The 25,212-nt window shown below is 35.0% G+C and overlaps 4 protein-coding genes, 1 non-coding gene and 1 pseudogene across 7 annotated transcripts; 2 read left to right on the top strand and 4 right to left on the bottom strand.

Annotated features, from left to right (window-relative positions):
• Positions 1 to 18: 18 nt before the first annotated feature.
• On the bottom strand, positions 19 to 6,146 carry LOC126850114 (TATA element modulatory factor). Of its 2 annotated transcripts, none has more exons than XM_050592799.1 (11): positions 6,018 to 6,146; positions 3,647 to 5,682; positions 3,206 to 3,307; positions 2,845 to 3,123; positions 2,441 to 2,779; positions 2,092 to 2,304; positions 1,873 to 2,019; positions 1,401 to 1,793; positions 1,092 to 1,332; positions 885 to 1,011; positions 19 to 807 (listed from the first exon to the last, which is right to left on the bottom strand). In XM_050592799.1, the coding sequence occupies exons 2-11, from the start codon at positions 5,671 to 5,673 to the stop codon at positions 521 to 523; spliced, it is 4,155 nt and encodes a 1,384-aa protein (XP_050448756.1). In that variant the 5' UTR covers positions 5,674 to 5,682; positions 6,018 to 6,146; the 3' UTR covers positions 19 to 520. The 2 variants fall into 2 exon arrangements, with proteins under 2 accessions (XP_050448756.1, XP_050448755.1); XM_050592798.1 differs by having other exon boundaries at positions 5,975 to 6,140.
• Positions 6,147 to 6,495: 349 nt separating this feature from the next.
• On the top strand, positions 6,496 to 10,431 carry LOC126850088 (uncharacterized). Its single transcript, XM_050592719.1, has 6 exons — positions 6,496 to 6,556; positions 7,448 to 7,975; positions 8,212 to 8,726; positions 8,962 to 9,261; positions 9,370 to 9,551; positions 9,882 to 10,431. The coding sequence occupies exons 2-6, from the start codon at positions 7,928 to 7,930 to the stop codon at positions 10,379 to 10,381; spliced, it is 1,545 nt and encodes a 514-aa protein (XP_050448676.1). The 5' UTR covers positions 6,496 to 6,556; positions 7,448 to 7,927; the 3' UTR covers positions 10,382 to 10,431.
• Positions 7,013 to 7,104, top strand: Trnai-uau (transfer RNA isoleucine (anticodon UAU)). Its single transcript is given in 2 exon segments — positions 7,013 to 7,050; positions 7,069 to 7,104. It is a non-coding gene; the product is annotated as a tRNA-Ile (tRNA).
• Positions 10,432 to 10,489: 58 nt separating the features above from the next.
• Positions 10,490 to 12,685, bottom strand: LOC126849588 (titin-like). The gene is made up of 4 exons (XM_050591551.1): positions 12,613 to 12,685; positions 11,303 to 12,523; positions 10,919 to 11,233; positions 10,490 to 10,769 (listed from the first exon to the last, which is right to left on the bottom strand). Exons 1-4 carry the CDS (start codon positions 12,683 to 12,685, stop codon positions 10,537 to 10,539), a joined length of 1,842 nt encoding a protein of 613 aa, XP_050447508.1. The 3' UTR covers positions 10,490 to 10,536.
• Positions 12,510 to 14,967, bottom strand: LOC126850089 (uncharacterized; annotated as a pseudogene).
• Positions 14,968 to 15,657: 690 nt separating this feature from the next.
• On the bottom strand, positions 15,658 to 24,218 carry LOC126850087 (uncharacterized). Of its 2 annotated transcripts, none has more exons than XM_050592716.1 (8): positions 24,110 to 24,218; positions 21,369 to 21,648; positions 21,092 to 21,262; positions 19,593 to 20,693; positions 18,300 to 19,022; positions 17,869 to 18,034; positions 17,020 to 17,377; positions 15,658 to 16,623 (listed from the first exon to the last, which is right to left on the bottom strand). In XM_050592716.1, exons 2-8 carry the CDS (start codon positions 21,645 to 21,647, stop codon positions 16,266 to 16,268), a joined length of 3,156 nt encoding a protein of 1,051 aa, XP_050448673.1. In that variant the 5' UTR covers position 21,648; positions 24,110 to 24,218; the 3' UTR covers positions 15,658 to 16,265. The 2 variants fall into 2 exon arrangements, with proteins under 2 accessions (XP_050448673.1, XP_050448675.1); XM_050592718.1 differs by having other exon boundaries at positions 21,092 to 21,220.
• Positions 24,219 to 25,212: the final 994 nt, after the last annotated feature.

The raw sequence follows: 25,212 nt of genomic DNA, 5'->3' as shown, positions 1-25,212 counted from the left end.
AATAAAAGTACATTGTCATTGCATTATATACACACATTGTATTATATTTGAACATTATGATACAATCCATCATCACACTCCTCCCTGATATTAAATTAAAATCAAAATTTAAAACATAATAACTATACAAGGAATAATAATAATAACAATATATATATGAAGAAGCAGAAAAGTTACTATAATCACGCTAATATTATAGTTTCTGATATTTTTTTTAGACCATTTTAGCTCACTTTATCTTGGCTAATCCATGATAAATATATTCATATATAATTTTGCAAAAAAATCTTATTTAAAACTTTAGGATTTCAGGATCTAAATTTTTTATCACAATTGTTTGCAAATTCATGCTAGATAATGTAAATATATGTATATGCGAAGAATGTATTTTAAAAATCTTTCACTATAAAACTGTTTTATATGTAGTAGAACACATGCACTAAAGTACATGTATGTGATTAAAGTTTTATAGAGAAATATGTGAATTGTGAAAAAATCTTCATTTTTTAAGAAATTTTCGTTAATTTTGCCTCTTTAAAAGTTGATCAATTTGAGTTTTGTACATTTCCTTAATGTCCTCTAGATCCAATCGCAATTCCTGATTCTCTTCAACCTTTTCGCCATACATTTGCAACAATGCGTCATATCTGGTTTGTGTCTCTCTGAGGTTTTCATTAAGTGCCTGCATTTCCGCAACTTTTATATTCAAATCTTCGATTTTTAAAGTTAATGTTGCCAATTCCGAATTCAATGCATCCCTTTCTGTGTTTCGTCGAGACAAGTCCCATTGAAGTTGTTGTATTTCACCTGTTAATAAGATTACAATTGATAATACATTGAAAATAAAACGAAGATTATCAATATTATTAAATATATACAATTACCATCTCTCTGTTTTAGTTGTGCTTGTAAATTTTCAAAGATTGACGTACTGCTTGAACCTGCTCTGATACTTTCGTAAGGCATTGGAGGAAATCTTCCAGAACTATTATCAAATACTGAATCATTAAACTGAAAAAAAGAAAATTTTGGATAATAGAAATATAAATATGAGTTATCAATCCCACAATTGTAATAACATTTATACATACAGCCGGCCAGGCACTGTTTGCGCTACTGATGGATTCTTGTCCTATACTGAGAGTAGGACTATATCGTGATTCCTCATCAGTATTTTGCTGCTGTTCCAATAAAGCGTTATTTCTTCTTCGTTCCGCCTCGGTTGCTGCTTTTTCCACAGCTAATTTATTTTCTAATGCATTTATCTCTCTTTTTAATTCTTGCACATAATCGGAATGAGTCTGCTCGAGAATTTTTATTTTGTCTTGATATCTGCAATTTGAATGTTATATAAATTTGATGTCATCACATCTTAATATTTATATATTCTAAATATTTACTGTTTATTTTGCTCTGACAATCTTCCAATTTCTTCTTTTAATTTATCATACGCTTCTTGCAACTTTGCCTTTTCTTTCTCTTTTAAATTGAGCTTTGATTCTAATTGTGATTCTTTGGACTTCAAATTGATATTCTCTTCTCTTAAAAGACGATCCATTTCCATTAAATTTTCAATTTTTGATTGTAATTCAATATTTTTCTCCGACATAATCTTCTCCTGTTTCATGAAGCTATTAGATTTATGTAATAAGTTTGCTTGAAGTTGTTCCAGTTGCCTTAACAGAGGTTTTGTTGCTACCGAGACAGATTCAGATAACTCTTCACTCCTAGCTTCTGCAGCTTCTAATCGTTTAAGTAACTCATTGTTTTCATGTTTAAGAAACTCTTCTCTTCTATATCACAAAAAGATAAATATTGTATATTTAAAATCGAAACATTAACTATATAATCTCTAGTATACAGGATATTTACTTGACATGAGCTTCCTCAGCTTGACGGTACTTTAGTTTTAAATCTTCCAGTTGTGCAAACAATTGACATGATTCTCCTGCATTATCCACAGCTTTTTTCAATTCCTCTTCCATAGCTAGCAATGTTTCCTTTGTTTCTGCCAACTCTCTATTAAACAGAAATTTTCTTATGTATTACAATATTGTATATTTTAAAGAATTAATTGATATCTCTGCTTACAGTTTTGCAGCATCCAAGCTTTTCTTATAGGCTTCCATCTTATGTACTGTATTGTCCAATTTTTCTTGCAGTATTAATATCTCCTTCTCTTGCTTTTTCGTTTTCGCTGTCAGTGTATGAACGGCTTCTATTTGACTGCGCTCCACTTCCTCTTTTGCGTGTAACGATCGTTTTAATCTTTCCAATTCGGTATTCTGCTCCTCTATTTGCTCTCTGAAAAAATGATTGTAAATAGGAAAAAATTATTTTATTTATTAATTATTACTTGTTGTTTATATATATATATATATATATATATATATATATATATTTTTTTTTTTTTTTTCCTCTTAAGATTTAATTAAAGTACTTTTGACTCTTTATCGTTGCATCGGTCTCTTTTTCTTTCATCCGCAATTTTTTTATGATGTTGCTATGTTGAAGTTGTTGTTTACTAAGTTTTTCGCCTTCTTCACGAAGCTCTTTTATGATTTCATCCTTTTCAGCATTTATACTAGACATCTCCTGCGACGACAAACGCGACGCTGCTTCTAACTTCAATTGATCTAAATTTTTCCTCAATTGATCGCGTTCTCTTATAGCTTGCTGAAATTTTCTCTCCAATGCTGATAAACGTTGCGTATATTCATCTGTGATTCGATTTATGTTTTGATTCTGTTCCACATGTTTCTCACAATTCTCGAGTTGCCTGTAAGAAAATTTATTTATAATATGTTATTTAAGTTTCGTAAGAAAATCATACCACAATCTTACTTCATTAGATTTGCATTTCGCTCGTGTAGTTCCATGTTCATTCTGCTCACGTCAATTAACTTTGATTCTCTCGCTTCCAAAATCTCAGTCATCTCCTGCACACGTTTCAATAACTTTTCGATCTCCATATTCGCTTCATCCGATCCTATGCTGATCTCGCTTAATTCTCGAGAATGACCTCTGGTCTTTAAAGTTTTCGTTAGCAAATCACTGCCTTTAGTCAATTGCAATTTTGCGGGACTCTGTCGCGATTGAGTCGAACTTGAATCACCGTTTGGACTATTGGTACAAACCGTGTTTGATTATTAAATTTATTAATTTTTTTAAAAAGGTCACACAGAAATACACAATATTATTATACCTGGATATTATCTCAATGTCGCTCGATGTTGTGGTTTCCAATTCATCTCCGCTTGTATGTCCACTGGCTTGATCGGAGCCGATTTTTACTAGATCGGAACGACTGTAAAAGAATAGATTTTTTATTTTTTGCAGAAAAATTAATTTGAATAACGTATATATATATATATATATATATATATATATATATATATATATATATATATGTATATACATATATATATATATTTTATTTATTAATATATATTTATATATATTAATATATATTAATATAAATAATATTATTAATATATAACATAATTAATATATATATATGTATGTATCTATATCTATATGTATGTATCTATATCTATATGTATATATATGTATATGTATATATATATATGTGTGTGTGTGTGTGTGTGTGTGTATATATATATATATATATGAATCGAGTACATACCTTTCTGATGATATAGGTGAATTTTCTCGCGGTATTTCTGTGCAATGAGTTTCCATATCATTTATTTCACCCTTTTCGACCATAGCGTCAGCCAGCATAGTTTTCACATAAGAACTAGCGGTTAAAGGCGTTTCTAAGACTTTGGAACAATCATTTGTACAAACCAATGTCGCATTATCTTCCAAACTGCTCTGGAGTAAAGTTCCTTCTCCGCTCGAATCGGTAGATACTAAATATTGATCGGTATTACTCTCGATCATCTTCATATCTTCTACGTTTTCGACTTGAGCATAATTGTCCGGATCTGGTGGTTCTATAGTGGTACTCATCAATTGGGAAAAGGTAGAAACGTCCGGTTTTTCGATTACTCCCTCTAATTGATGATCCAATTTGCGGATTGGTTGTGTGGTAATCGGTTCAAGCGTTAAATGCAAATTATGCTTCTCCTTCAATGAGTCAAGACTTAAGTTCAATTTGTTTTCGATGCAAGCTTTCACCAACGTTTGCCTATTGTCCGGACATGAATCGTGCATCCTTGTGGAGATCTTTACATTCATGTCGGTCAGTTCCATTTTGTTTTTAACAGTGTCTAACTGTTGCAATGGCTCAAATACTGTCATGATTGTACCTTCAGAAGCTGAAGTATAGGAATCTTCGGCCAAACTCACCTCGTCTAGCTCGTCAGCGTCCGGTATTACTTCGACGCTTTCCGGGGAAGTTTTCGAGCTATCTGCCGTTATTTGTGACGAATTTTTACTCGTATCTAAACTAATACATTGGGAAAATACATTGGGTGATGGTGTGCTATCAACACTGCAAGGATATGAATTGGTATTCAATGTTTTGACCTCTTCCATAGGAGATTCGTATGGAGAGATATCGGACGAAGATGCTTCGAATTGATCTCTATTCGGTTGTAATAACAAGTCTGTACAGTCTACACATGGAGTGACACATTCATCTACCTCTAAAACAGGAGAGGACTCAGAATTTTTTGGATCTATCGGAGATAAATAAGGACTGCTGTCGCTCTTCCAATCTCCCAGAACTTCCACGGAACTTGGTGACGTTACCAGACTGTCCGGTAATATTTCAACTGATTCGGAATTCACTTTGATGCCAATGAGGGAGGCACTTAAGGAATTAGTATTGGAATTAAGATCCGAATCTGGCGTGGTTGTACAATCTGTGTTAGATTGTGAACCAAGTATCTCCACACTTTCTAAACTCTTTTTATCACTTTCAGAGGAAACTGGGTTGGGTACTTTATGGAACACATTAGTGGAACTCGATGTTTGATTAGTATCATTGCTTTCTAATGTTATCTCATTTTGATACCGTTCTTCTTCTTTTTCATCACTGCTTGTTGTAGAATCATTGTCAATATCCACTGTTGGTGCACAGTACACTTGCTCCAAATCTAAACTGGCACTTTTAATTATATTTTTTTTAGTACTAGTAAGAACAACATTGTCTAACGACAATTGTTCTGATATATCAGATTCCAATGTATTTTTATTATTAGATTCTTGAGATATGTTACAATTTATATTTACAGATTCACTGATAGCACTAGATTCTCCTTTATTTTCATTATCTACAGACTCATCCTTTGTTATCACGGGCTTTGTATCTTTTGTCACCAATTTTTCAGGAACAGAAATAGAAGATACCATCTCACATTGTTGTTCATCTTGATTGGCAGTACTTTGCAAGGATTTGGAATGCTTGACAATCTTGCGTGCATTGTTGTCTATAATTTTTGGAGGCTCAAAAAACGAACCTGTAAAGCTACCCCAAATACTGCTTGAATTTTGTTGTTTTTGTGGATTGCTGTCACGTTTATTGGTTTCCTCTTCATTTTGCAATCCCCAGGTTGCAAAAAAATTCGAAGTTTCATCTATGTGCGATTGAATAACCTTTGGCTCGTCCTCCTTGATATCTAAGGCCTTATCTATAGTTTTCTGAGCTCCTTTTAGAGCAGACTTTGCCAAATTGGCAAACCCTGTAGCATCAAACCAACTCATGTTTTATGCCTAAAGTAAGAAATACATAAATTACTGGATGCCTATCTTTCTAGTTATACATATTTTTAATGCAAAAATCAATCCTTGTAGAGCATTTGTTGTAAACATAAATATTGCTTATATAAACTGTATACAATATTAAATTATAAACAAATTCATATATATTATTTAAATCGACATAGATCTTCGAACGATATAAGATTAATGCATTATACAAGACGTATACACAACATGCAATATTCTCATAATTATCTACAAATGCTCAGAAGCATTGTTTAAGGATGTATTATGATTGTTTTACGTGATATTCCTCTACATATATTCGTTTATCACAATCAACGTACATGACATTCTCTAAAGTAACGATCGTGACAACGAGACACACTCGCGTTTTTTTTATCTCACTGATTGCAGTCGACTTGCGTGTTAACTGTCAAAATGCGTTTAGTAGCAGTCGACATGTTCGTGACGAGGTAGTGCATGATTATGACAGTGCTGTCAACCTTCAAAAATTCATTTCTTACAATTTCTACCAACATATCTATGGCTTCTGCACCAGATACGTGACAATGTTGGCCAATCATTTTGACGTTTTTCCGTAAAAGCGAAGAGTCGATTGGCTATTGCGTGGCAAACGTTCCGCATTCTATATGCACAAGCCATTATTCGAGTGCGCATTGTATGCTATCGTGATCTTGGTTTCAATTTTATATATCGACGCTCTCTGAATTTGAAACTCTCGTAGAATTTATACGATCCAACGATTACGCGAAATATATATTCCATGCATAATGTAAATTTCACGAGTCGAAGTATCAAGATCAGCTGTCTGTTTTCCTCGCTCGTTTCGTTTTCTTCCTCTCCAAAATTTAACATTTTACAGGTATTTTATTTTGATTTCAATCTCAGTTGTATCCTTTACACTCTAAAAAGTTTCCTTCAAAATTAGAATTTATATTTAGTTCGGTTTTAATCAAGAAGTGCAAGGAGGTATAGCATTATTCGACAGGTATATGAATTGTCAAAAAGCACACTCGATTATCCGTGATTTTTTTTTTTTAAATTATTTTTATAAATTATTGCAAATTATTTATGTGGAAAAATTAATGAATAAGAATATTGGGAATAGATAAATAAATAAGTATCGCAATATGTACATTCAAGATAAAATTCTATAAAAATCTTGTTTCTTTTTTTTTTTAGCTTGACTTTAGTAAAAATTATATTCAAAATCTGCGTCGTGCATAAATCGGTCATTTACAAATCAGAAGTAAAATATTTGCGATATTATCGATACGACTAACTGAAGAATCCCGTTCTAGTGCCCTTATTCTTAACAGCTCCAGTGGCGCAATTGGTTAGCGCACGGTACTTATAAGACAGTGTTCGTGAGCAATGCCGGGGTTGTGAGTTCGAGCCTCACCTGGAGCATTTTTTTTTCCCGTCCATGTCGATACATTAATACGCGAATAATATGCGAATCGATTTAATTGTTTCACAATTCTTCATGTTTCAACACTGCGTGTACGATTTTTAATATCGATAATTATTATCAAATATATCGATCACAAAATTTGCTATAATAGAAAATATATTGTTACAAGATTTTTAATATTATAAAATATATATAGAATATATTATAACACATAATGAAATGTTATATTGAAAAAAATATATAAATATTTTTTTCTATATATATATATATATATATATATATATATATACAAATAACATATTTAATAAAATATTTTTCTAAATAAAATATTTTTTTCAGACAAAAAAATTAATGGCGTAAAAAAATGTGCATATATATAACGTCGGCAATATCAGATTGGAAATCTGGAAATGGATGAACCGTGTGATCGTATGCGAGTCACAGAAAAAGAGAGAGAGAGAGAGAGAGAGAGAGAGAGAGAGAGAGAGAGAGAGAGAGAGATGCTTTGACCCAAATTGACCGAGATATGTATAATGGACAGCGTGAGAGGGAGGACGACATATCCCGCCGTTATCATTATTAATGGCAGCAGCGTTAAAATCGAGGATGCGAACGATGTTTTATGCTAAGTACTCAATCGTCAACCAAATCACGAAACCTATTAAATGGACCTACCACCGATATTCGCGTTGATGTTTGTTCATCACGGCGCGGAACAATGACCATATCGGGGTCCGGTTTTTGTAAAGGTGTGTACGCTTTAAAAGCCCATCCGCAAATTCATCGGTCATCAGTTGTATTCCACTATTCAAATTGGAAATGTCTCGATTGTGTTACGATTCACAATACAAAACGGGCTTCGCGCAGGTGATTTTGGAATTTTTTATTTAATTGTTTAATTTTCACTCCTAATTAAAAAAAAAACTTTTGTTTTGTCTAGCGTTTAAAAACTTAAATTATATTAATTATGAGAGACAAATAAAGTTTTACATAATACTTTATACGCAATGTATTCGTGTTGGAATATATAAGGTACAAGCTAAGTAATTTATTAAATTAAATGTGTGATTTCAATATTGATTTAAATGTAATGATTATTGCAGATATATCGATGGTTTTTCTTTGTCAGCGCGATATTCTTGAGAAACTTTGCTGAGGGATTAGAATCTCGGGACGCGGTTTTTGTAAATTTCCATCGCAAATACAACATTTCTAAAGTGGCGGTACTCCACGATGGTTATTTACCTCCAGCTTCGATTCCGGATTTCTCTTTGCCGGAGGTAATTGATAATAGAAATGTAATAGGAACGAACGAGACCAGAAACTATCCCAATGTATTGTACCATCCCCCTGATCGGGATTCCTTGCGAGCTCTCACGCGCAAGGGTTTACAAGACATGAGATATCTGGGGGACACCGGGTTACAGGCACCTCAACATCATCGACCCCAACATCGTCGACCCACTTTTTCGCAAGGCAAACATTCTCGACAGACAACCCAGTTTCCTCCTCCTGCTCCTTCTCTTCCTGCTGTCGGTGAAACACCGGCCTCCTTGGCAAATCGCATCAATGTAGAAGAGATGTCTTGTCAAAACACAGGAGACGAATTGTTCTTCAGGTAATCTACGCTTAGCTCTCTGTTTCTTTTTTCACATATTTTTTAAATAAAATTTAGCAAAAATATAGAAATAAAATAAAAAGTGATTAATATAAAAAAAAGCCTAATTTAATAGAATAGAATAGAATAGATTAATTGATCATTAATCATTAAATTTTAACAAGTTTATCATATTTATTCGAGTTTAATTTAGATTATTTCTTACATATGTGTTACGCAATTCGTTATATCCTAGAGCATCCATCAAAGTACCGAGAAACTCGGCTCCGCCGGTGATAGATAATGTGATGCGTGAAACCTGTCAAGTGATAGCTGTTAGGGATTCTTATCACATTAATTTTGAGAGGGATCAAGTCTGGGATTGCGGGGTCGTTGATTGTTCCGCGGAGGGTAACCGATCGTACTGTCTCGAGCTGAGATTTCCAATGATTTCCGGTCTACGTTTGAGAGATGATCACAGGGTGATGTTACGATGTAAAACACAGGATAAGATCGCGTATCACACAAAGCGAATCAACGTGAAAACTCTGGAAGTGTAAGAAAGATGTGTCATTTATCTTTTGGTGGAAGGCAGCAAGAATGAGCTTTTATCTCTGATGGAAAATGCAGGAAAATTATATTCAAATATATATGTTGATTTCAGGAAAACGAGAAATGTTCCGAGTATGCTCAACGGCGGTTCCAAGAACGCTCTGGACGTGGATGTGGGACTGTTTAGAAAGACTTACAACTCGGAAAACATTTTCGACATAAGGATACAATCAGGCGGCACTGTTGTTCTCGGCGAGGAGATTCTGCTGCGCGTGTTAGTCAACGGTGACGACGGTAAGCGCATTAGAGTGCTGAGTAGCATGGTGATAGTACCGTACACATTTTTATTCCTTTAGTAAGACAAATGGTGTTTCTGAATCTCCGACAGGGGCTTTGTGTAACTTGTAGTTTCCTAGATCGATAAATTTATCCGAAGAAAGACGCGTAACAAAGATATTATTTATACAATTTTACTAATAAAAATTAATATAATCAAGTCAAATATATAGATAAAAATTAGAATTGCATAACATCATTAATTTTTTCTTTTACTCCATAATTGAATGTTGTAAAATAATATCTTAATTATACGATTCTAATTTTTTTACCCTTCCATGCTCCAAGGCTGGCGACATTCTAAGATTGGTCAAGTGACGATGCACTATGTGGAAGAGAGACAGCAACAGAAAGTTGTCAACAGTTTGTGGATCCTGGACAAGGATGGTTGCTTAAATTCGGACGTACACGAGATCTGTCCTCGAGAACAGTACATGGCATCGTCATTGGAGAGCTATCTAATTTTCCAGGCATTCATGTTCGATGGCATGAAGGAGACTGACGAAATTTCTCTCACCGTGAAGGCGATGGCGTGTCTGGAGCCTGTGGATTGCGTTCTGGATTGTCCTGCCGGTCATATTAGACGCGCCAGGAATGTTCCAGATCGAAACAGCACCGTCGAGTGGCAGGATGACATAATCCTGCGTGTGGTTCTTCCAAAATACGAATTACGCATTTCGCAAAATTATTATTTAGCGATCTTATTGTTAATAATGGCATTACTCGCGCTAATCGCAATATTACGGATCATTAAAACTTCGCTTCGTCGAAGAACAATAAAATCCTGAATAATTTCAAATGTTTAATAAAAAAAAAGTGTAATAGTCACTGCTAATATATTATGCGGTAAATAGCTTCTCGTTTATTTTAATATGACTGCCACGGCAATTTGATAGGATAGTTTTAATAATGATTATACAGCGACTGATGTCAATATCTGATCTTATGAAACGCGATTTGGCATCTCCCATGCATCCAGCTCAGAGCACAGCTTTAATCCGACCGCAAACAATGCGAGAGACGCGAATACGCTTCTCACGAATGGATCCCTGCTTAGAGCGTACACCATGCAAGCTAGAGAACACGTGCATACGTCTTCGAAATAGTTGAAGCCCTTTGTCAGATAATAATGATCTATGACCCGTTGTCGTTCCTTCAATTTGCGCATAAAACGTTCTGCAATACGAAGGAATTTCGATTTATAAAATACAAAATAATGTATAAACTATGATGCCTACAGATTTTCTTAAGAAGGAAAAAATCAATATTTCTTGAAAAATGACAGTACTGAAGTTTTCTTTTTTGAAAATAAACTAACTGCTTGCCTTTCTGCTCTTTTACGAAAGGGCACGTCTCATCGCAAACATCTGCAATTTTAGGTTTGCGCGAGATAATTCGGTTTACTTTTGCAGGTACTTCTTTTTTAATTCGTCGTTCTTCAGGCTCTCTTGATGGTCTGGCATTGTTGCGATCAATTTCCTCATAGACCGCATTCCTGGGAATTTCTCGAGGCATCTCTCTTGGCTTCTCCGGAATTTTATTTTTTCTTAGAGCGTCCCGCAATTCTTCGGCGATAAATTTTTCGTAATCGGTAATGCCTTCTTCGTCCTCGTCATATTCTACATGCTTCTCAGGTTCAACTGGAATTACGTTTGAAATTAGTGTCAATCGAAGTTCTCTATAAGAAAATTCATTACTCTTATAATTACAATATTCTTCCTCCGGCAATTCAGGTTCGATTTCTGCTGCCCGCTCATTTTCAGCCTCGATTATTTCAGGTTTTTCAACTGGTATCTCTTTTACCGGTTCCGCTACAGTTATTTCATTTACTAATTCTTTCTTTTTGATTAAATCAATTTTTTCTTCATAATTTGCTATCCTTTCCATCGGGATGGCAACTTCTTTCTGAATGATCGCATCTTCTTCAACCTCTTCTTCAACCAAATCGATTTTCTCATTATGATTCACTATCCTTTCCGCCAATTCTTGGACAATTTTTGTTTCCTCGATAACTGCTTTCTCTGGGATAGGCGTTACTTCGACGATCTTGTTTGATGGTATTTCCTCAATTTTTTCATTATAATCGATTGGTTTTTTATTAACTACATCAATCACAATTTTTGTTTCCTCGATAACTGCTTTCTCTGGGATAGGCGTTATTTCGACAACCTCGTTTGATGGTATCTCCTCAATTTTTTCATTATAATCGATTGATTTTTTATTAATTACAATTTTTTTTTCCTCGATAACTGCTTTCTCTGGGATAGGCGTTACTTCAACGATGTCTTTTGATGGTATTTCCTCAATTTTTTCAATATAATTGATTGGTTTTTTATTAACTACGTCAATCACTTCTTCTTCTATTTCTCTGAACACATCCGGTGATGGATATACTTCGTTTTTCTCTGGAGGAATTTCATTCAACAGCCAAGGTTCTTTTCGGATAATTTCTTTTTCCTGAATTTCCCTGGAAATTTCATTTTCCTGGACAACTATTTCTTCTGGAATAGGGGTTACTTCGACGATATCTTCTATCACTTCTGGTATCTCCTCAATTTTTTCAGGAACTACATCAATTACCTCTTCTTGTATTTCTTTGATCTCCTGGGTAACATCAGGTGAAGGTAGATATATATCATTTTCCTTCGGAGGAATTTCATTCAACAGCCAAGGCTCTTCGTAGATGATTTCTTTTTCCTTTACAACTGCTTCTTCTGGGATAGGAGTTACTTTAACGATATCTTCTATCACTTTCAATGGTACTTCCTCAATTTTCTCATAATAATTGATTGGTTTTGTATTAACTACATCGATCACCTCTTCTTGTATTTCTCTGAATTCTGCATTAGGAATTCTTGGAACATCCGGTAATGGATATGCATCGTTTTTTCGTGGAAAAATTCCATCCGACAGCCAAGGCTCTTTTTTGACTATTTTGTAAAGATAAAAATAAAAATATTTTTTTTTTTTCAAAAAAACTTAATAATAAGTTGATAAAACATTCTATAAAGTGATGTACTTTTTGCACGAAGGTATTCTTTCACTTTAGGACAAGTTGGAGGGCACTCATATCTTATTGATTCACTGGACATTTAGAAATTATATATAATGCCTTGTTTCTGTACTGTATTACATATTTACATATGAGGTAAATTTATTATTTTATGAAATTATGATGAAATTAGTGAAATATGATACACAGAATTTTGATTTTCTATTCTTCAACATTGTCTATTCGTTTCTCTTACTGTTTATTTTATAAGGTTGACAAGCAAATTTTACACTCTATATAATAGTTTGCAATTGATTTGCATCTATATTCGTTTCATAGATTTATAAAGTTTTTGACAAGCGAACGGAACGATGAATTCATTCCGCGAAAGCGTTCCAGATTACTTAAACAACAATATATTCCCAACTTTATTAAGTGCAATGGAGGAAATGTTACTTGAAGCTGATCGTCGAAATGCTTTAGAAGTATATTATTTTCTAGATAATTGTATTGCAGATATTTCGATAATCAATGCGCGAAATATATCTTAGAAAAAAATGTACTATGCTTTACAGACACATAAATGTTCTTTCAATGGATTGGATTATCTCGCAGAAATCCTTTGGAATCGTAATTCGCGACATCCAAGTAGATTGTGTACTTGGCTGAATGTGTTTGACATACCACAATTTAAACTTTGGCTAAAATCACAGTATGAAAAAAAAAACATATTACTATACTTTCATTATGAAATTATTTTTTAGAATTATTTTCTAGTCCTAGGCCAATTTATCCAAAATCATGGCTATGGAGTAAAGAAGATGCAGCCTTACAAATACAGAGATATGTTCGTGGTTGGCTCATTAGAAAGAGAGTGGAGGTTGAGGAGATGCGCCAATTTTGGAAGGTATCAGTATGATTGAGAGCCAAAGAATTAAAATATATAATGACTGTCATGTAAATTGTAGGTCATCCGTACAGAGAAAATGGATAGTTTTACTCCTGAACTGGACTATATATTTAATAAAGCGGAGCTTTGAAAGAGTTAGACTGATCATTATATTTTTATTTTTGCTTAAAATAATTTATTGCATCACACTTTTCAGAACTTATTTATAAAATATTTATTTTTCTAATAAATATATTTATTCTTCTAAATTAAATACATGCTCTCATGAAGACGTGATTTCTTCTGACTTTGGGAAAAAAATACTAGACTCGTCCACATTAAAATTCAGTTTCACCGTAGGACTTTCTCCCTCTTCAGCTAATCTGTAATTCTTAACGCTACCTCCCTCAAAATTATACTTAAGACATAATTTTGGTTCCTCGGATACTTTCTCTCCTTTTGCCTTCATCTGCCGCATTATGATTTGTGCAAGTAACGGTGGAAGATCTGTTCTAGGCAAGATTCTTTTCTCTGGTAATTTCGCATTCTCAAGATACAAATGCTCCTGATCTTTGGGTATCAACATATAATCAGCCTTGTAAGTCACAGAATCCAGCTGAACAGGTTTCGGGTTTTTATGACCGCGAAAAACTCTCGACTAGTACCATAACTTTACGGTCATTCTAAAATAAGTTATGTCTGTGTGAATATTGCAATATAAGCACTATTTTATATTACAATTAATCATTATTTTTAATTAATACTTACATAAGCTTCATCGGGCAAGGGCATTGCAGCGACTTTCAGTATCTTCATATAACAGGCTTCGGGATATCTTTGGAAACGATTTCTTATCACGAGTCTTCCGACGCCGAAGTTTGTCAAATTTGCCAAAATCTCCCATAAGGTTTTCCCTTTAAAATCTGTCGAGCGACCGATGAATTTTATAGGCATCGTGTAGCCGTTAAATCTCGTTAAACGTCTTTTCAACGTTATCCTCTATTACTTATAAGACACGTGTTGCGTCTCAGCGACGTGTCTCAGCGACGCTCTTTTTCTCTTGTTACGTCTCAGCGACGCTCTTTCTCTCTCTATACCTCAGTTAGTGAGAAAAAGATTGCTCTCTACTTTTATAGGGCAACCTGCTTCCACCGGCTATACCCCAGGGACGCCGAGAACTAGGACTAATCTAGTGGATCTAGGGGAATGATGTAGGCGCGGAACTATTTGGTTACTAGGAAGTTTCACTAGGTATTTTAGGGATATAGACGCAACTAGGTATATGTAATTCGAAGGTTAATCAGGTTTAAAGAATAGACTTTTAATATTATAATAAAAGAAAGATATCGATTATGGTTGCGTTTTAGCGGCAAGTCCGCTTGTATTGCGGGTTCACCATATGCAAGGGGCTTGTTACTTAAGATATATATATATATATATATATATATATATATATATATATATATATATATATTAATTAGAAACCGTAAGAGTTAGAGAATTAAGATTTGAAAAGGAACATTATAATAGAAATTAAGGATAGTTAACAAATTGTGGACATGTTGTTGCCGCGCGACCGCGTCATCGCCGCGCGCGCGATGTGAGGCAGTGTTTTCTGCGACCGAGCGAAAACGCGCGGTAACAACAATCATCGTCGCCCTTCTCGAAGGATCTAAGGTAAAATTGCGACAAACAAGTCACCTAAAAACTGTCGGCGGAAATGACTAAATTTTGGGGACCTTCTGGATCCTTCGAAAAGGCGACGACAATATAAAAGTAAGCCGCCAACCGAGCGCGACGCACTCCGCTCAGAGTGCTTTGACGCGAGTACGCTACTCAAGTGAGATAAAGATTCGGTCTCGTTCGTAGAAATAGACATATTTCAGTGCCGTTGTGTGACTACCGGGGCTATCCCGAGACAGACGATTTATCGCTGTTTATCCGCCGCGTGCGAATTACAATCGTATCTCGCGTACGATTAATACAGCAAAAGTGTTAAGATTCTATTCATCTTAGAATCGAGCGCGTCTCGATACTCGCGGGTGTCGTTGTCCGTCGGCTGCCTCATTTCGCGCTTGTCTCTTTTGGAGCACGCTTGCTCGCACGCTCACTATATCTTTCGCGCTCAATAGAAAAGGATAGAAAAGGACAGAAAAGGAATAGGAAAAGAATACACAGGAGTATATGAGTAAGAGTTGTTTATTTATATTAAATTGAGATAAATATATATAAGCCATTGCAAAGAAAATGCATTACTCGACGATCCGAACATTCGAATCATATTTCGCAAATTGTATGTGCGTGTATTGTTAATCGGCAAAAATATAACTTACACACGCAATCTATATATATATATATAGACTTATGTATTATGTACAATAAGTTAGACATTTATTTAAATAGGAGAAAATACTTAATCTAGACGAATAGAGACATAAGTTATTTGAATAACGAATAAATATATATATATATATATATATATATATATATATATATATATATATATCTTTCTCTGTCTTAATAAAATGGCCGTTCTTAATAAAATTTGCTTACTCAGAAATAAAATTCACATTTCAATATAAATATAATATGTATATAAATATATATCTTCTTTTCTCTTTCTCTACGGCTGTAATAAAAATGTGGCGAATTGTCAAAATCACTGTTAGAATTTTATGCACATGATAAAGATTGCTTAATTTCGCAAAATTTGACAAGAGATTCCGTAAATTTTTTTATACACGATAGAAAATATATACGACTCATTATTAATCGGATTGATTTTTCTTTTCTAATAGTCTACGATCTGACGGATATAGTCGAGATAATGGGAAACGCGCGTGTAAACGCCGGGTACGCCGGCCTGGCCGCAGCCGATGCCCCAGGAAACGACTCCGGCTAATTGCCAGCGGCCGTGACGCTCACAGACCATCGGACCGCCTCCGTCACCTTTGCAGGCGTCTTTGCCCTCTTCGCCGCCGGCGCAGATGAAGCCCGGATGCAGATTGAAGCTGGGTCCGAGCCGCGTTCGTCTCATCTGCTGCTGGCAGACGTGATTGCTGACAACAGGTACGTCAACCTCCTTCAGTATGTTTTGATACTTGCCGTAGTCGCCGAAGGCGTCCTTGCCCCATCCGGTGGTCCAGCATCTATATCATATGTCATGATTATTAATTAAATTTGAATGAAGACGAGTTACATTTTTTAATAAAGATATCGCTCAGAAAGAATAATCACATTTAATAATGTTCTAAAATTTATCGAATTCTTGAAATAATATTTAATAAAATTATATATTTAATTTTAATATAAGATATAGATAAAAATACTTTATATTTATACTTTATATATTTTACAATTATTTTTATCTCCAAAGTCTCTTATGAAATCTTCTCTCCACTATAGTGTGTGATAAATTATTTTATTAGCAAATCCAGAAAATTATAGAAGTTTAAATTTTTCAATTCTGAATTTTTAATTCGCGATGATAATAATTTTTACGCGATTCGCTGCTTTGTATTTAAATTAAGGGGAGAGAGACATACCTTGTTCCTGTAAAATCGTCAAGTTTGTCCGGTAGGCAGGCGGCACTAATGTGAGGATTCTTTCCGAAATCGACGTCGTGGTCTAGTTTAAGAATAGCGATGTCGTTTGCGAGAGTACCGGCATAAAATTCAGGATGCACGAATACGCTGACGATGTCGCGTTCGATGTAGGGATAGAATTCGACGTCGTGATTCACATCCCATTCGCCCAATCGCGCACGAAGATCACGACCGGCGTGAGTCTTCACGCAATGAGCAGCGGTGATAATGTGACGCGACGAGATCAATGTGCCACCGCAGACATAGACACTTTCGGTAGGATCCTTTTTCAGGATGGCAACTTGCCACGGGTATTCACCTGAGTTAAGGAAATATTTCATATAATAGAATAATTAAATATTATAATTAAATATTATTTAATGTTACAATAACATTAAAAATTTAACATTTTTAATATTATATACATGAAATATTTGAAATGTAATATCACACGTACAAATTAATATTTCAACTAGAGAAAATGTGTCAGATATTTAAAAAATTAATATTTTTGAAATTAAATACATAAATACAATATAATTTTTAATTTAAATATAAAATAATAACAGTTGTTTTTATTTTTAATATTTATTGTTAAACTAGGTCAACACATATCTATTAAAACAGCGATCAACAAATGGCCACATTAAACGTTTGTTATTGTTAAGAAAAAAAGAAAAATAATAGCTTTCTATGTTTCAATGATCCTAAAATATATTATCCGAAATGTCTTTAACTCATATTATCGACAGTCAATTCCTTTTCTAGTAAATATCGTCCATTGAATAAATCGCATTAGGAATCACGTACCGAATTCAGAATCTCCATCGACGTAGACCGGAGTCTTGATGCGGCCATTGATGCCTTGTGTGTTCCTAACTCCGCATTGACCGGGTCGCGGGCGTGCTCCTATTATGTGCGATTTCTCGCAGCAGACGTGATTGGAACCGCAAACTGGCGGACGTCCGTATCGTCTCTGTGGATAGAAACAGATCGGTTAATCGATCTCGCGACGAATCGGAGTTTCAACGACGCATTTTACTTATCGTGTATTTTCAATTTTTATCTGTATTATACATTGCCGGTTGATGCTCAGTTTGACAGTCTCACGTTTGTAAGTTCGCAGAGTCACCGTGGTCGTCCTCTGTCATCCGCCGACAGCCTAATCACTTACGGAGCGACTCTATTACCTATTACCAACCGATTAAATGTGTTGAGCCGAACTGGCAGATGATCCTTACCTCCGACATCGTTTCGTTAAACGCACTGCGTTTCCTTCTATCTGAGAAGGTAATCTTCCCGCTCGTTTGTCGTTCATCGGCCGATCCCCGCGAAGAATCCTTCGTCGAGGACTGTCTATCTTTCGCGTTTCTCGCGTGAGCATTCTTATAGTAATCATCCACGTAATCGTAATCATCATAATCGTCATTATCGTCTTTATTGTAGGAAGGATAATATTCGCCGTGATAGTATGGCTTGTGATACGTCGGATACTGCTCGTTGTAGTGATGATGAACGCCGTGCGACGGATAGAACGGAGGTCTCGACGGATAATGATAGATCGGTTTCTCGTGATGCGTGTGATAATAGGGAGCGTAAGCCGCGTCGTGTCCGCCGTAATGCCCGCCGTACAGGCCGTACTTCTTGTAAGCCAGCAGATGGCCCAGTTTGTGAACAAGTCCTGCATTGGGTGTCACGTGAAGATTTACGTATGGCTTAACGACCTTCTCGCCATACTCGTCTTTGGTAACTTGCACCGCTACGAGCGGATTCACGGATACCGGACCTAGATTTATGCCTTGTCCACCAATTGGCCCGTAACCTGGCGTGTACCCCGGGATTCCCAGAGGATAACCTGGGTGGGGCGCGATCGGACCACCGGTCTGCGGTAGGCCGAAACTGACGCCCCAGGTCGGCTTCACGTTCAGTTTCGCGGTGTCCAGATTGCTGTCCACCGTCAGTCTCTGCAACGAGAGAGAGTCGAACAAATTCACGTGGCGAACCGTAGAGTAGTCTCCCTCTCTCGTTTTTTTTTTTTTGGGAGGATTAGTCACGTCGAGATTATAGGCCAGCTAGACTTTCTCGCCGCTTTTCGCTCCCCTCGCTCGCGCTTTGTTAGAAGTGTTGGTTTGACCCAGATCACACACGAGTTTCGATGTCCTTTGTTACGGCGAATTCTAAATCTATCGTTTTTAATTCGTCTAATTGCATGGTTGCATCTAGGACGAATTGACTGACTGACATGAGCGTGCCAAACTGAGTGATGTGTTAGAACGATAATGCTTATACATAATAGCATGCATTCTACATGTTTGATAATTTAATCAATATACGAGTCGAGCTTTCGATGTGATTCAATCGAGTAATTTTAATTGATGTTCAAATTTAATTTTAATTGATTTTAATAATATTTTAATCTAAATATATTATAGAAACGAGATTTAATAATTTATATTTGTTCAAAACAACCGATTGTCACATCATCTGCTCGAAACTTGCAAGAAAAGCAAGAGAAAAAATTCGAATCAACTTACTTCTTGTATTTCTTGTTTGTCATCCTTCTTGATAGTGCTCTTGACATCTCTGCGATTCCGCTTTGTAACTTCCGTCTCGGCCGCTTCTTTCGCCCACTCGTTTTTCGTCTGCTCGGTCCCGTTTGCTCCCTTAAACACTCGCATGACGCTCATAGTGCCGTTTCCATCGGTGACCACTACCTCGACAGTTTCGGCTTCGATGTCCTTGTCAAGATTGCGTGGATCAATTGCCAGGTAGAGATCGTCCTTACGGCCCACGTGATTGATCGTGGCGCATTGATCGTACGGTACGCACACGCAATCATCATAGGACGTGGCACCATAGTTGTTATCGGCGCCGTTGTTGAACTGATAATTACCGTTATCCGGGAAATTACCCGGGAACTGATTATTCGAGCCATATTGTCCAATGGAACCGCTGAACTGTTTGCCGTTCGGCTTCTCGTAAACGGGATAACGATCGGCGTAGCCCTTCGCGGAGGAAACGGACGGACCGCTGTTGCTGGACGTTTTGATCTTGAACGTTTTCTTGTAATCTTCGAAATCGTTGAACGTGGAGCCGTAAGTACCGCCGTTTCCGTAACCGTAGTTGCCGAGTCCGTTACCACCCACGAGTGTAGGAGACGACGGGATTGCAACGGGATTGGGCGCGATGCCAGAGTTTATAGCATCTCCGTGATGATAATGATGGTGAACGTGTTGCTGAACGGCCGAGGAGCCCGGTTGATGCAGGACCACCTGTTTCTTATCAATAAACTTGTCCTCGAAATCAGATTCAATATCGATGCCAGACTCGTATATAGGTTTAGACACAAATGGGGGAGGGAAACCGGGTTTCTTATATCCTGGGTAAGGTCCGACGAAGCCGGGTGGTGGTCTACCGAACGTTGGTCCTGGTCCAGGATAAACGTTAGGTCCCAGTGAAGAGCCGAAGTTCGGAGGCAGCGACACGGGTTTCGCGGGGCCGTAAGGTCGCTTGACGGGTATAGCCGGAAGTGGACGACCCACCGGTTTAATTGTCACCGGTTGAGCGTAAATGACGTCGTGCGGGTAAATATCGCGATGCGGAGAATAGTAAGGACGTCGTCCTTCCGTATCGCACTATAAAAAAATTAATATAAATTGTTAGAAGCAGATTTGAGTAGCATAAAATTCAGGATTCGATGTACCGTAAGTCGTAATTTTCGAAAACGTATATGAATCTGTCGATATGTAATTTTAATTTTAAAAAAGACAGAAAAGACGTTTTGAATATATTAATTATTTTTCTATTTTTTTGCATCTATTTTTTTTTTATATTTTATTATTATACAGAATGGGCCCTGATTAGATTTTGAGATTTTATAGAAAATTTAATTCTGAACAAAAAGTTCTCTATAAATACGGGTTGAAAAATATTTCCTTAAAAAGTTAGCGCCCAAAAACCTCCGAAATCACGGCTGGAATGTTTGGGCCCACCTTGTAGATACTTATATAAAAAATATTTTACGTATACTTACGTTCATTAAACCGAGAGAGCAGAGTTTGTCCCTGATGTAAGTACGCGCGATGGTATCGTTGCCTAGCTGAAGAGCATTTTTTACTTCAGGATCGGAATAGATCTCTTCGTAACCGTCGAGGTTGCGACCCTGTCGATTGGATACGAGAATGTTGTCGATTACAGATTCGATCTGTAATTAAGCAACGTCTTAGTCAGCTAAATGCAAAACTTGATGTTATCAAACTCTGATTCTAATTTTAATCACGTTTTAATATTTAATATTCTGTAATCCTTACCGATTGTTCACTGAGAACTTCGGCGACTCCGCTGGCGCCTGATTGAATATTCGCGTTGTATACCAACGATTGTTGCGATTCCTTCTGTTGCGCATCAGTAGCGTCGAACGTGACAGGATGATATTTCTCTTGTCCTTCGTTCGAGACTTGAATCGAGTCTTGGCTCTTCCACGGTTGCCATTGTGCTTGCGAAGATTCACTCGGTGTTTCATATACTTGAGTACAAAGTGCTTGGTTTGCTATTGCTAAGCAAGTTATCAAGATGAACTGCGTTTTCATTCTGTAATGAACAACGAGAAAGACTTAGTTAGTTTTATATTAAATTTTTTAATCTTGCCATCACGAATAGATGAAACTCTTTTTCTTTAATTTTATCTTTTAACGATCTTATTGTAATCCATAATCTTGATCAAATTTATAACAGATTATATTTTATTACATTGTTTTTTATTTATTTATTTTATAATTTATATTGCTAAAATTTATTTTTTGATAATTTTTATCTCAATCTATTTAATTTATTTTAATTTAATTTAAAGTATTAATTTTTTATTACGTTAATTTTTCACTATTGTTTAATTTATTATTTTAATATTGGAGGCAAAGCTCTTCGCGATTTTCTATTTCCCGATTACTATGAGAATCTCTCAACAATTTCTCCGCGCGAATGCCAGCTGCGAATCCATGTGAAAGTATATTACCTTTCTCTATTTGAGTTTATTATATTCATCGCGACTACGATATAGCTCGATATATTTCTTTGTCAATATTGGATTTGTGTAAAAAAGACATTTTTAATTCATCTAAAATTTTAATCCACTTTTATTTCAAAATTATTCGATATTTTTCATTGTTCGTAAAGATAAGTTTTCTTGTTTACCAGAGTAACATTCTTATTCATCCACGTGTAGACAATTTCCGGTAACGGTACCGTACCGCTTAAAGCAGTCTTGTTTGTGAAGACGCGTGTAATTACGGATGGAACCAACGAAAGCGAGAGGAAGTTGGGTGAAAGTCGTTTAACCGGTTCGTACAATCGTGACGTTTCTTGTCGGCGCCGGGCACATCTCTCCTCGTATATATTTCATTTGTTCCGAAATCACTTTGTGGACACGGGGGAAAAACAATTGCGTAACGAATGCAGCGTGATGTTTGTAGCGATGATGTTGGCGGTGGAATGATTTGAATTTTAAATGAGAAAAAAAAACGAAAAAAAAAACAATCAAACGTTTGCAAAATCTAACATCTTTATGATTGATTGATATATGCGGACTTTAGAGAGGAACCGCCGTATTTGGCAAAGATATACATAATACAGGTGTGACGCATCTTTCGTTTACCGCCTACGACAGTGAAAGTGGTTACGTGTTATGTACGCGCGGACACTTCTAATTTTTTACTTTTCACTTGCCTTGACATCTCGTTAAAGTGCCGATTCGTGTATATCGATATTTTTTGACATTCGTGTAATGAAACTTCCTCCAGTCGCGAATGACGTAGTTGGTTTTATACCGTTCCTCTCTTGTGTGACAAATCAATTATTTTAAAGTAGGTCGAGACAATATAATTGGATAACTGTTTGAAATTTTTAGCATTTTTTTTTTATCATGAATAAAGAAATATTAAAATCTTTAAATTAATTTTATTCAGATATAACTTGCTATTAGATTTTTATTCGAATTAAATTATGTTTTTTATCTTGATTGTAACTTTTTTGAAAATAAAATACAATATCTACAAAGTGCAAGAAAAATGCTTAAATTTACAGATAAAAACAATACCTAAAAGTTTTGTGTATTTTTTCTTTCTTTAATTCTGCTGATTCAATAAATCAATAATTGATCATAAATGTCGATATCTTTTCATTAAATATTCATGCAAAGCAAAATGTAAGGATAATTCGCACAGTTTGCATACAATAGTGAGTTAGATATGCTTGATAAATCCGCGAATCTGAATAAGGACGAAGCAGAGGCGGCATATTTAACTGGGAGAAAGTTTTTGTATAGAGATGAAGCGATGCGTAGGCGGTGCCTTTTCACTCGTATTTTCAACAAAGTGCGCATATTTTATATTTTATGAGATATACATACATATATATGCATCATGTTAAGAAAAATTGGAGAAATCAGCGTTTAATACAAATCACCTGCTGAATAAACAGTAATGAAGATATAAATATTATATTGCCAATCGGTAATCAATAAAAATATTACTTATTTGTCAAGCACAAAAAAATATTCTCTCTGAAAAACAATAGTTATTCTGCTACATTATATAACAAACTGCTCTATTTTTTTTTTACATTTTACATTTACATTACATTTACATTTGTAATCAAAAATATATTGTAATTTTGAAAATCTAACTACTAAAATAATTAATTATTTTATTTATATTGCTATATATCCGATTACAATACTGTTGTTGCAAAATTAATTTTACATCTAACGGAAACAATTCATAAACATTAATTTGAATATATATATATATATAATGAAAAATTTATTATTTGTTAATGTTTATTCTCAAATGCGCACACGGAGGCTTTTAAAATTTTTAATTATTTATATACAATGTATATATATATATATATATATATATATATATATATATATTTCAAAAATATATTATCCTCATCTTGTAGAGAGAAAAAGAACAAAACAAAAGATAATCTGTCATTTATACTATTTATAAAATATGAGTGCAATTTATTATTTTAATTATTTGACAATACACACCTGGCTGTTGTCTTTGGATGCACTCGCGATAAACTGATTTTCTTGAGCGGCTCGCTATCACGTCTTATACTCCGGACTCTCGCTCTCTAAACGAACACTTTCTCCCTGCACGACGTTGACGTCTGTGCTTTTACCGAAGTCGCCTCGAATCTTATATACACGTCCCTTTCGGGGATGCTGGGCCATCGTTCAAACTATCGGTGGGGTACATTCGTGAGTCATTTCACAGACGGACATCCGTCTTCGTGATGCTTCTTTAGCGAATGATAAAACAAAGGAAACTTGGAAAAAGTGTCCATTGAGCAATGCAACGCATGCCCAGAGCGTCATACTTACTTTTTTGTTGCATTAATAGACATTAAAAGTTTATTGCATTTTATGTACACACATATATATATATATATATATATATATATATATATGTCATTTTTTGTTTACAATATATAATATTGTATTTCTCGATCCATATAAAAGCGAACAACAATATGCCGGTATGAAACTGAACATGAAATTGTGGTTCTTGTTATAATTGATATTCTCTCGATAATATTGAAAATATTTATCGGAAAAATATATCGAGAGAAAAAACACAATAAACTCTGCAATGCATAGTTTACAACGGGGTTTTAGAAGGTATTTTTACATATATATATATATAATCGAATAACCCATTAATCTTGTATTGTGAAAAAATAAAACAATAGTATATTTTTCATGCTTTCCATTAAACACATTTTAATTTAATATTTATAACATTGAATGAAATATTTTTACCGATTTTTAATAAAATCTGAGATATATTTAAACAATTTAGAGAAATAAATACTCTTAATTACTTCGATTTGCGCCGATTAAAAATATGAAAAATTTTCATATTTGTAATAAAGCGAGATATAATATATATATCACACAAACATTGTGAGCGAAGACATTTATAATAATTATTTTTTATTGCACGTAATAATTATCTCTCTTCTCTAAATCTTTTATAATTAATGATAAAACAATTATCTCTCTTCTCTAAATCTTTCATAATTAATGATAAAACAATTAAAAGATTCGAATATAAATTTTTCTATTTGTTCGATTTTTATCAAGTTGCT

Source organism: Cataglyphis hispanica, chromosome 5 (genome assembly GCF_021464435.1).
Source record: "Cataglyphis hispanica isolate Lineage 1 chromosome 5, ULB_Chis1_1.0, whole genome shotgun sequence".
Classification (NCBI taxonomy): domain Eukaryota; kingdom Metazoa; phylum Arthropoda; class Insecta; order Hymenoptera; family Formicidae; genus Cataglyphis; species Cataglyphis hispanica.
The sequence above is the reverse complement of the archived record's forward strand: the minus strand, read 5'-3'. Positions and strand labels throughout refer to the sequence as shown.

What these genes read in the sequence shown, in the direction of transcription:
- LOC126850114 (XM_050592799.1), bottom strand. Translation starts at nt 5,673, where the DNA reads ATGAGTTGGTTTGATGCTACAGGGTTTGCCAATTTGGCAAAGTCTGCT. An exon ending in CGAAATGCAAATCTAATGAA is followed by an intron (nt 2,780 to 2,844) that starts GTAAGATTGTGG and finishes ATTTTCTTACAG; the next exon opens with GCAACTCGAGAATTGTGAGA. An exon ending in TTGTCAGAGCAAAATAAACA is followed by an intron (nt 1,333 to 1,400) that starts GTAAATATTTAG and finishes TTCAAATTGCAG; the next exon opens with ATATCAAGACAAAATAAAAA.
- LOC126850088 (XM_050592719.1), top strand. Translation starts at nt 7,928, where the DNA reads ATGTCTCGATTGTGTTACGATTCACAATACAAAACGGGCTTCGCGCAG. An exon ending in GGAGACGAATTGTTCTTCAG is followed by an intron (nt 8,727 to 8,961) that starts GTAATCTACGCT and finishes GTTATATCCTAG; the next exon opens with AGCATCCATCAAAGTACCGA. An exon ending in AACGTGAAAACTCTGGAAGT is followed by an intron (nt 9,262 to 9,369) that starts GTAAGAAAGATG and finishes TGTTGATTTCAG; the next exon opens with GAAAACGAGAAATGTTCCGA.
- LOC126849588 (XM_050591551.1), bottom strand. Translation starts at nt 12,685, where the DNA reads ATGTCCAGTGAATCAATAAGATATGAGTGCCCTCCAACTTGTCCTAAA. An exon ending in AGAATACCTTCGTGCAAAAA is followed by an intron (nt 12,524 to 12,612) that starts GTACATCACTTT and finishes TTTACAAAATAG; the next exon opens with TCAAAAAAGAGCCTTGGCTG. An exon ending in ATTGCCGGAGGAAGAATATT is followed by an intron (nt 11,234 to 11,302) that starts GTAATTATAAGA and finishes ACGTAATTCCAG; the next exon opens with TTGAACCTGAGAAGCATGTA.
- LOC126850087 (XM_050592716.1), bottom strand. Translation starts at nt 21,647, where the DNA reads ATGAAAACGCAGTTCATCTTGATAACTTGCTTAGCAATAGCAAACCAA. An exon ending in AAGTTCTCAGTGAACAATCG is followed by an intron (nt 21,263 to 21,368) that starts GTAAGGATTACA and finishes GCTTAATTACAG; the next exon opens with ATCGAATCTGTAATCGACAA. An exon ending in GCTCTCTCGGTTTAATGAAC is followed by an intron (nt 20,694 to 21,091) that starts GTAAGTATACGT and finishes ATTTTTTTATAG; the next exon opens with TGCGATACGGAAGGACGACG.